This window comes from Lathyrus oleraceus, chromosome 7 (genome assembly GCF_024323335.1).
Source record: "Lathyrus oleraceus cultivar Zhongwan6 chromosome 7, CAAS_Psat_ZW6_1.0, whole genome shotgun sequence".
NCBI lineage: Eukaryota > Viridiplantae > Streptophyta > Magnoliopsida > Fabales > Fabaceae > Lathyrus > Lathyrus oleraceus.
Genome location: NC_066585.1, coordinates 468,720,911 through 468,732,665, shown reverse-complemented (window position 1 = coordinate 468,732,665; position 11,755 = coordinate 468,720,911). Strand labels below are relative to the sequence as shown.

The 11,755-nt window shown below is 37.0% G+C and overlaps 1 protein-coding gene across 1 annotated transcript; it reads right to left on the bottom strand.

The window, feature by feature from the left end:
- Nucleotides 1–2,120: 2,120 nt before the first annotated feature.
- On the bottom strand, nucleotides 2,121–3,170 carry LOC127104386 (uncharacterized). The gene has a single exon (XM_051041571.1). The coding sequence runs from the start codon at nucleotides 3,168–3,170 to the stop codon at nucleotides 2,121–2,123; it is 1,050 nt and encodes a 349-aa protein (XP_050897528.1).
- Nucleotides 3,171–11,755: the final 8,585 nt, after the last annotated feature.

Genomic DNA, 11,755 nt, shown 5'->3' with positions numbered 1-11,755 from the left:
TCCTTTAGAGGAAGTCAGAGTCCCTCCTCAGCGGCCAGCCATGGAGGAGCCCCATCCTGTTGAGTCGACCACCATAAGGGAGGTGTTAAGGGTTAGAAAACCCAATAAGAACAAGAAGAAGCTCAAGAAGAAAAAGATAAGAGTTCCAAAAAGAATGTACATTTGTGATTCTGATTAGGGGAGTGAGGAATGGGTTCCTGACTGGGATGAATCTGTAGCAGCTAGAGGTTATTGTTCTGATTTGTAAAAATTAATGTAAACCCCTGACTATTGTAATCTACTCAGTCTACTAATGAAAAATTTCTCCCCCTTTTCATGAAATGATATATATTCTACATGTTTTTATTCTTATTTGAATTTGTTCAAACATCAAGAGAATAACAACATCAAAAATTCATCCATAAGATAACCATGCAAAGTCATTAACAAACACTTATCAGGAAAACACTCATAATTTCCACCTAAATATAGCTTATTGTGAGAAACATAAGCAAGATAACAAGACATGCAAAATAGATAGAGAAAAAGATATAATATTTCATGAAAGGAACATTTTAATCAGACAAAAAAAAGTTTAGATCCTAAGGCTAGGGTTTCTTTAGAAGATCCAAAATTTATCTTAAGTCTGAACTCATGATGTCTTGCGTGTGGCATCCATAGATTTCATCCACTTATCCATTCCAGTTTGTTTGAAAACCAATGTTAGTTGAGGAAAACTGACAGTATCCAGGTTGATCTTTCCTAAAACAAGATGAGGTAACAGATTTTGACGTGACCTCCTTCGGATTCTGAATAAATGGTGCAACAGATGTCTTGAGAGAATCCCACATAGCAACATAAGTGATTGGGTTGGATGCAAATGGTCTCTCATCGACTAGACTCTGCATTTTATCTAGGAGAATCTTTCTGATTACACCCATGTTAGTTTGGACGATTTGAGAGATGGATGAGTTATTTGAAAAGAAGGGTCCAATGTCAAATGAATAGTTTGGAAAGTGAGATGGAATTAGAGAGATTTCAGGGCGACGTAGGTCAAAAGGAATCTGTTCAGACTCAAATGTAGATTCATAAGAAATTTGGACTGGAGATAGATCATGAACAACTTGTTCAGTTCTAATCTGAAGTTCAAATGTAACTTGTTCTAGAGGTTGACTCTCAGCAAGACTAGGTGTTTTTGGAGGGGACGAAGCAACAGGCTCAGAGTGTTGGACAAGAATTACATGTTATGCTTCATAAGTAGAACAAGTTTGGTTAGAGGGTAGAGGTGAAGGAGGGAAGACTTGGATATGAATAGAGATGATAGGATTAATGTCAGGTGATAATTTTAAATACTTGAGATCAAGATGAGCTTCAAATCCAGCTGCATCATACTCTGACTCACAACTAGAAGAATTATCTTTTCTCACTAGAAATATATATGGGGGTTTAAGCATTGTGTTTAATGGAGATGGTTGTTCAGAAGCATAGATTTCAACTAGTTGATCATGAACACCAGTGGGTTATATTTCAAGGAAGGGTGTGTGTTTATGTGAGGAAATTGATGAGAGGATTGGTGAGATGTGATTAGAAGTGGTGTAATCAAAATCATCCTTAGAGATTAAATTTAGGTTGATACCTGCTTCACCATAGATCAGAACCTCTGAAGCAGCAGTTGTTGGGGCAACTTTAGCAGATGCTTCCACGGTTTTTAGACCATTCATAACTTTAGCAACGTGAATCTCAATAGGATCAAAAGTACCAACAACATCTTCTTAATCCTAAGATATAAATTCTTCTAGATGTTTCTCTGACTGATCCAAGATAGCAGATGCTAAGATTTGAGCAATCTTGAGAGGAGGTGAAATTGCTTTCTTCTGAACAGAGCTATCTGCATTTTTATTTTTCCTAAATAAGGACACAATTTCTTCCTCTTATTCTTCCTCAATCTCATATAACTTATTTAGCCTTTTGTTTCATAAAGGTTCTTATGAGATAATAGACACAAAAATAACCTTCTTGGGAGATATGCCACTTCTAGTCTTGGAAGGCATTGTTACAGTGCTAGCAGCCACTTCTTCAACTTCCTTTTCAACTGTTCTTCTCTTAGAAGATTTTTGAACATCCTTCAAAACAATTATGGATTATCGCTTCCTCTTCTTAGAAAAATGAACATCAATAGGTTTATTAGGAATATCTTTAAGTCTAATGTTATTTCCTTCCTTGAAAGACTGTATGATGAAATTTCTGATTAGTTCAGGGTTATCTATCTTAGTGATGACAGGATAATCCTTGAGGTAATTAGAGGTAGTACATCTAACCGAAATAGGAATATCTGAAGCAAAAATTTCACATTTCATCTTCATTTCCGTGTTATCTAGAACAGAAGCTGATATGATATTTCCATAAAACTCCTCTAGATCTTCATTATCATACAAGCTTTTAAGGGCATCAATTAGACGACCTTGAAAGAACAGTTCTGGCAACAATCTAGCATACAAAACATTCTTCTTCTGAAGCTTTGTGCTATCCTTTATAGCTTCACATATATGATTGAAGATGTAAGATGACATATTGATCTTGTCCTCATTCTTCAGGTAGAAAATGAAATGTTTGTGATCCCAAAAAATCTGATTGGTGCTTCCTTCCCTTGGAATTATACAATTGATTAAAATTTTGAACAAAAGCCTGAAATTATCCTTCATGTTCCCGACCTTTCCAAAGTCAGAGGAATAGAAATTGCCATACTCTTCAAACAAATATTGTTTAATTGCATCTGCTTCAGGACTATGGTATTTGGTTCCCACAACATATTTACTAGAGTTTGGAGCTCTTAAAAGTTTAGCAATTTTATTTTGAGTGATGACCATATCAACACCCATTACAGCTGATCTAATTTCCATCTCTTCAAACTCTTTTAATCTTGCTTCTTTCTTTGTTTTCCCTTTCAAAGAGTTGTCCCTATTAACCAGAAGTTCCAGTTCTTCACGTGCAGCAGATTCATCAAAAACTTCTGCCCATGCCCAGAAATCTTTTACAAGATAAGGATAAGTTGATCCATTCAGCATATCAAAAAATGATGACCACTCTTGAACTTTGAAAAATATCCAAAGATTATACCCATTTTTACTGAAATAGTCAAAGTCGGTAATTTGTTCCACCAGAAGCTTTAGATCATCTTGGTTCAAATTCATGGTCTTAGGCTTGATTGTCATATTTTTTCCAGAGTTAACAATCATGTGTGCAATTTGAGATTTTGAGTATGATGCCATTTAAGAAAAGGGTTTTAGGGTTTCTTTTGAAAAAGGTTTTTTTCAGAGAAGGTTATAAAACACAAAAGTGTAGGAGTGAAGTTGTAAGATGAGTGACTCTAGTATAACCAAAGTGTTTTTGAGTGTAAAAGAAGTTTTAAACACAAAACACACATAAATGCAGTGAGAGACACAAGGAATAAGAAAATTACAAAAATAAATAAATTATTTACCCAATAAATTCACTCCATGTGTCAGGAGTCATTCCACATAAATGACACATAGAAAGATAGGTAGTTACTACGAAGCGAATTATTTGAAAATATTGTTCAAATTTAGTATCAGATGATGTGATGCTTCAAAGGTTATTTGTTCAATAGAACCTATTAAGGAGCTTCTGATCAAAGTGATTTCTGAGCATCATCTGATTCCGGAAAACAAAATGTTTCCAATAATGCCTATTTTTGCGAATCATCAGAAGTCTCTTTAGACTTCTTATAGCAATTGGATAAACTTTAGACACATAAATCGGAATTTGTAGTTCCATTTCATAATAGAAGAATTTAGTCTTCCCAATACCAATAAGCTTTCTTCTTCTTGAAAGTTACAAGCAACCATTGTCCTAGAGCACTATTACTTTGTTATTTCCTATAGCAAAAATAATCTCATTCTTTGGTACCCATACTTTTATGGGTCCTATAAGTTTAGATTTATAGCGCTTCTTCTTGCTTTGTGTCTTATTTTTATAGTAAGGTTTTGACTTCTCCCAGACAGTTTATTTAGGTCAAGTCTTAACCTTGACTTCTAAAAGTGCTTGAATAAGGAGGATCTGATGGTTTCAATAAGATATCAAACCTTGAATTGTAAGGTTTCTGATGATAACCAAGTCATTCCCCTTTGCTCTTACTTACTTCATAAATTATGAAAGTAAGTTTGGTTCTAGCATAACCATATATAATGAAGTCTTGAAGAGCAGATTCATTTTTATCCAGATATTTGTCAGACATATTTTTCATTAAGGCAAGTTGTTCTTTTTCAAGATTCTCAATTTTTTCTTTAGAAAGATTTAGTTCATATTTTAAAAGGTCACATTGCTTTTTCAATGTTTTTATATGTCTGGATTTCTGTTGGCATCTTTCCATAAGATCATGACACAGAGTACTTAAATCAGATTTTGATAGATGAGAGAATACATGTTTTGTGTCTTCTAGCTTAGAGTCACAATCAACTTCAGATTCTGAGTTTGAGAAGATTGAGGCCATCAAAGCAAGATTGGCTTCTTCGTCTTCTCCTTCATCGTCAAGTTCTTCTCATGTTGCCATGAAACGTTTCTTGAAATTGCTTCTAAAGTTGTTCTTATAGAAGCTTTGATTCTCGCTTTTGTCTTTTTGAAGATCGGGACATTCAGCAATGAAATGACTAGGCCTCTTACAGTTGTAATAACCATCCCGATCTTTACTTCCAGAACTTGAACCTTTGAAGTTGTCTTTCTTACTAGAGAATTTGTTCTTCTTTTTGGAAAGATATTTAAATATTTTGATGATAAACGCTAGTTCATCATCATCGTATTCTTCATCAGAAGCTTCATCATGAGTGGCTTCTTTGATATTTTGAGAGGATTTCTCATACCCCCTCATAGATTTTAAAGCCACATATTCAACCTACTTTTCAGGCTCATCCCCATTCAGCTCCAATTCATGACTTTGGAGATCGCTAATAAGACCTTCAAGACTTAAGGAGTTTAAGTCTTTGGCTTCTTGAATAGCGGTCCCTTTAGGTCTGAATTTGACAGGAAGACTCCTAAGAATCTTCTTGATATGGTCTACATTCGTATAGCTCTTGTTCAGGAATTGAAGTCCCGACACAAGAACTTGAAATCTGGAGAACATATACTCAACGTTCTCATCCTCCTTCATTCTGAACAGCTCATATTGTTTAACCAAAAGATTAGCTTTGGCCTCTTGCACTTGTTGATTACCTTCATGGGTAGCACATAGATAATTAAAGATAGTCTGAGCAGTAAACTTATCAATAATATTTATATACTCATAATGAGCCAGAAGATTATTAGCTTTGGCCTCTATGGTGTTTTCTATAGATCTTTTTCTGATCAAGAGTCAGAGACTTCCTATCAGCAATCATTCCAACACCATCAACATGAGAGTTAATGCCATCTTCCAAGATATCCTATAACTCATCATTTAGACCAATGATGTAAGTGTATATCTGGAATTTCCACCATTCAAATTCGGTTGTGTCTCCACTGAATGTTAGTGGTCTAGAAGTACTTTGATCATGGTTGATATTACCATGAGGAGGATCTTCACCAGAGCTAGTAACACCAAAACTCTCAGACGTTATGAAGGGAGTATTTTTCTCAAGATCTTTTATGTATCACGGTTAAGTGTCCAGTACAGACCGTGCTCTGATGCAAACTGAAGGCGGGAAAAATACACAAGAAAGGGGATGGAATTGGTTGTGTATGCTAAAAATTGTTCCACTTCTGAACTCAAAGATTCAGAGTCTGAACTATGTTTAGAGTTTGTAAACATAATATATATAATAGTAGTGGAAAATAAAGTTCAGAAGTAAATGCAAGCAACACACAAAGATTATCATGGTTCCTCTCCTCAACTGAGAGTAGTCTAGTCCCCTTGCCTCAATAAGAACTTTTCATTATAACCAAACTGATTACAAATTCTCAAGCCACTACTCAAGATTTCCTTCTCAAACACCCCTGAATGAGACTTCCTTGCTTAAGCCTCTACTTAAGACTTCCTGCTTAAACCCTTTAGTTCAAGACTTCCTTTCTCAATCTACCTATTTTCGACTGCATCTCTCCTGTTTTGATTCCTCCCTTCGGCGTGGTCGAAATTTGCTAGCTAACAAATGTTGGTGTAAGCCCTAGAGGCCAATACATTTTGGTACTTGTATCGAATAATAAAAGGCATTCTCTTTATTATGGTTGATTAATAAAGTCCCTGGAATAGATAGTCTGTTTAATGTATTAAGTGTGACTTAATCATGAGAACACATTAAACATAAGGACACTATTCCTAAAGTATCCGTAGTCGAGCTTTAGTGTGAAGTGGGATAACATTAAAGCATTAAGACTATTATGTTTGTAGACTGATTATCACATCTCATGGATCATGGATAAAGAGTTATCAAGTCTTAAACATAGGTATGAAAATAAGGAGTAATATTTATACCGGATTGACCCGCTATGAGAATACTATATAGAAAGTTATGCAAGGTGTCATAAGTTATTCTCATGGTGATAATAGTGTATTCCACTCTTCGACCTGAAACCACTATGGATCCTAGATCTAGAGTCGAGTGCTTTATTGCTTATCTAACGTTGTCCGTAACTGGATAACCATAAAGACAGTTGATGGGTACTCCACAAAGCATGTTGAGGGACATGAGTGACCTAGATGGAATTTGCCCATCCTGCATAACAGGATAAATGTCTATGGGCCCAATATTGAACTGGACAAGGATGACACGGTCTATGCCTTGTGTTCAATATAGACATAAGGGCAAAAGGGTAATTATACACATAATTATTATCACAGAAGGTTGTGTCAGATCACTTGACATTTTCGTGTCTTGGGTAGCAGTGATGTGTTGCTAGATACCGCTCACTGTTTATTATGTTAAATGCGTGATTTAATATAATTGCCAACGTCACGAAAACCTACAGGGTCACACATAAAGGACGGATTGATGAGAGATATAGTAACTAAGGAATACCGTAAGGTACGGTGCCCTTAAGTGAGTTATAGAACATCGTAAGGTACGGTGTACTTGAGTAGAATACGAAATATGGTAAGGTACCATGAGCTTAAGTGATTTTGGGCATATTATAAGATATGGGCCAAAATACACTTAAGTGGGCTTTTAGCTTGAAGCCCACACAAGTGGTTCTATAAATAGAACCCTTGTGCAGAAGCAAAAATTTGCGGTTGCATTATTTTCGTTTTCTCTCACTCTCTCTCTCACTCAAAGCCTTCATTCATACCAGCTAGCACTGAGATTGAAGGAACCCGTTCGTGTGGACTGAGTAGAGACGTTGTCATCGTTCAACGTTCGTGATCGCTTCGTGGATCTGCATCAAAGGTTTTGATCGTCACAAGAGATCTGCACCAAAGGTTTCGATCATCACAAGAGGTAAATATTCTATCACTGATCATGACCATTCGTAAGGATCTCTAAAGGAGAAATTTTAATTTCCGCTGCGTTTTGGACCGCAATTTTCCTTCAGTGGTATCAGAGCCACTTACGAAACCATGAATCGGATAGCTGTTTAATTTCTGTATTAATATGATTAAAAGACATAATGAATCAATTAATTAAACGAGTAATTAAATTTGGCATCATGGGTGTACGAGTTGGATGATTGATGTTGACTATGCTTCGGAATCCGACATTAGTATGGTGAAGCAGCGATACATCGATCGTCCATAGGTTACGCAATTGAGACCGATCAACTTATATATGATATAAGTAATCCTAATGCAAAATACGGTATATGTGATATATTGTTTCTGTTTCGTTCATTCGAACACTAAATGATTGTTTTCCTTTGAGCGATCAATGGTCATTTGCTTCGGAATCCGACATTAGTATGGTGAAGCAATGACCTGTTGATCAATCATACTGAATCAACAATCGAGGTGTGTTTGACGGTCTGAAATTGGCGCATTAGGGTTGGTGACGGCGCAAGGGTTGTGCCGTCAAGGAGTTGTGAATTTAGGGCTTTTTGGAACACGTGTGTTGAATGTTTCAAAGTCTGTTATTTTGGCCGCGTGAAGCTCGTGTGACGAGCGTAACAAGCGTAACAAGCTGGATGCATGACGGTCGTAACAAACCCATGACGGTCGTAACAAGGACGTGACGGTCGTCACATGCCTTGTGACGGTCGTCACATTCACAAGTCCAGAAAACTACGCGTTTCTGTTTTGGCCCTGTGACGGGCGTAACAAGCCTGTGACGGTCGTCACACTCGGGGTTTCTATTTTGTGCCTGCGCAAGAGTTGTGTTGATGCAAAAACAATGTCCATGTCAAATGAATTGTTCATTAAAATTTTGGACAGGGGCGTTGCTCCTCCAACCCCCGCAAGGGCGCTGCCCCTTGACCCCGTCCGCTGACCGGGCAGCGGAACCCCCGGCTAACTCTGCGTAGTGTGATCGGTCGCCGAAATTTAATTTGGTTTTAATTAATTAAAGGAATTAAAATTTAATAATAACAATGTGTTTATTATTATTGCCTTGTGGTGATCAGTTATGGCCTTAGTTGTCCTTTATTTTGTTTTGGGTTTTTTAAATACGACCTGCGTGTCGTGCCTCTCCTTTTGATCTCTTAATGTAACTTCTTTTCTCATCTCAAACCCTCGTATGTAAAACGAGTTTCTTCTGGAATGTAATGTTATGAATAAAGAGAAGAAGACAATGTTATGAAGAAAGAGAAGATTTCAATATCAAAAGAGGACAATCTTGAAGATCTTGCTTGGAGAAGCTTAGAGAAGAATTCAATATTAAAGGAGGACAACCTTGAAGATCTTGCTTGGAGAAGCTTAGATCGTTGTAGGTTAGCTTAGGTTCTCTCATTGGCTTGGGAGAACAATTGCGCTAGGGGCCATAACTGTTTCATTTTGTTTGTATGTATGTTGATGCATGTGAATGTATGTTAATGCATGTGAGAGACGATTTATATGATAAACAAGCCGGTGAGATCATAACAATTGCAATTCCCTCAAACTAAAATATTAAGTTTATGCTTTCCAAGTTTTAGCACTCATCAAGACTAGTATCGAATAATGTAGGTTTCGCCAAAGCGAGGTGCATGTTCTATATTAGTAAGGTGCGATGGGATAATTGTAATATCCAACTGCTAAAACAATGGGTCAAACTTAACTAAACAAATTATGATGATATTATATATGTTTGCTTTCCAAGTTTTAGCACTCATCAAGACTAGTATCGGATAATGTAGGTTTCGCCAAAGCGAGGTGCATGTTCTATATTAGTAAGGTGCGATGGGATAATTGTAATATCCAACTGCTAAGACAATGGGTCAAACTTAATTATAATAATATCATATATGTTTTAGAAGCAAGAGTTGGGAATAATCCATATGATGGATTGGAATAAGGAGTTATTCACCCAACTGAAATTTTAGAGAGTTGTATGAGATACAATTGGAAGGAGTTCCTACCTAAATAACCTAGTTTTGTGTAATCCGCCTACGCGGACTTAGAACAAAGTGAAATATGGATCTCGACCCACTAGAAAATCTTCCAACGGGATTTTCCGAATCAAATGATGAGGGTCATTTGTTTTGAGTAAAATAGTGGGAGCATATTTGATTAAAGGCCTAATTAAATATGTCAATGATACTTATATTTTCTTAATCCTTATGTAGATAACCATGACAGCAAACACCTCTAACAACATCTTGCGATCAATCCTTGACAAGGAAAAATTGTCTGGGACAAATTTTCTGGATTGGCACCGAAACCTGAGGATTGTCCTCAAACATGATAAAAAGCTGTATGTCTTGGAGACACCTGTTCCTGAAGAGGAACCTCCTAGTTCTGTACCTAAGGCAGAAAGAGATGCTTATAAGAAGCATGTCGATGATGCCAATGAAACTGCTTGTCTCATGCTGGCTACCATGAACTCAGAATTGCAAAAGCAACATGAGAACATGTCAGCGTTCGATATGATCGAACACCTGAAGCTGCTCTATCAAGAGCAAGCAAGGCATGAGAGGTTTGAAGTTTCAAAAGCCCTTTTCCAAAGCAAGTTAGCTGAGGGAGCCCCAGTAGGTCCCCATGTACTCAAGATGATTGGGTATGTGGAAAACCTTGAGAGATTGGGTTTTCCCCTCGAAAAGGAACTTACGACTGATTTGATCCTGCAATCATTGCCAGATAGTTTCAGTCAATTTGTCCTAAATTTCAATATGATTGATATGGACAAATCTCTTCCTGAACTGCTCGCCATGTTAAGAATTACCGAGCAGAATCTGAAGTCAAAAGGGAAGTCCATTCTGATGATCGGAAATGGAAAGAGACAGAACAAAAGGCCTACTAAGCATGGTGATAAAGGGAAGGGCAAGGAAGTTGCCAAACCCAAACCCACCGTTGATGCTTTGAAGCCTAATGGAGGCATAGCAAAAGAAGGCACCTGCTTCCATTGCGGTAAGACCGGACACTGGAAGAGAAACTGCCCAAAGTACCTGGAAGATAAGAAGAATGGAGTAGAGACTTCAACTTCAGGTATTTTTGTTATTAATTCATCTACTTCTGCATCATGGGCATTAGATACTGGATGCGGTTCTCACACTTGTACAAATGTGCAGGGGCTAAAAGGGAGTAGAGATTTGGCAAAAGGTGAAGTTGACCTACGAGTTGGCAATGGAGCAAAGGTTGCTACTTTAGCCGTAGGATCTTATTAACTTTACCTAGTGGTTTTATAATTCAGTTAGAGAACTGTTATTATGTATTTGCAATTAGCAGGAATATTATTTCCATTTCTTGTTTGGACAAGTTTGGTTTTTTCATTTATAATAAAGAACAATTGTTGCTCAATTTATTTGAATGATATATTCTATGCTACTGCACAAGTGAGCAATGGACTATATGTCCTTGATCTCATAATGCCAACTTATAACATTAATACTAAAAGGATGAAACCTAATGAGTTAAATCCATGATGAGTCACGTTGATCTTCCAAACTCCATTTGCGGACATGCACTATTGACAACAGCTTACACACTTAACCATGTTCCATCCAAAAGGTTAATAAGACACCATATGAGATATGGAGTGGTAAGAGACCACATATGTCTTACATAAAGATTTGGGGTTTCGAAGTTTATGTGAAACGACAAATTTCAACTAAGCTTGAGCCCAAATCTGACAAATGCTTATTTGTGGGGTATCCTAAAGAAACAAGAGGGTATTACTTCTACAATCCTTCTGAGGGAAAAATGTTTGTCGCTCGAACTGGAGTTTTCCTAGAAAAGGATTTTAATTCCAAAGGAACCAGTGGGAGGAAAGTAGAACTTGAAGAAATTCAAGAATCGCAAAGCATCGACACACCTATGGAGGAATTGGAGCAGGAAACACAAGTAGTTGTGTAAGAGCAACCTGCTCAAGTAGAACAAGACCAGCGTAGGTCAGGCAGGATACGTCACCTACCTGAGATATATGGATATCTGATCAAGGTGATGTATTACTCATGGAATCTTCGTTTTGATGAAACAGTAAAACAATATGGATTCATCAAGAACGAAGATGAGCCTTGTGTCTACAAGAAGGTTAGTGGGAGTATGATCGTATTCCTGGTATTATATGTAGATGACATATTACTTATTGGAAACGATATCCCTACCCTGCAACAAGCAAAGTCTTGGGTGGGGAAATGCTTTTCTACGAAGGACCTAGGTGAAGCAACCTATATGTTAGGAATCAGAATCTATAGAGATAGATCATAAAATGCTTGGCCTAAGTCAAAG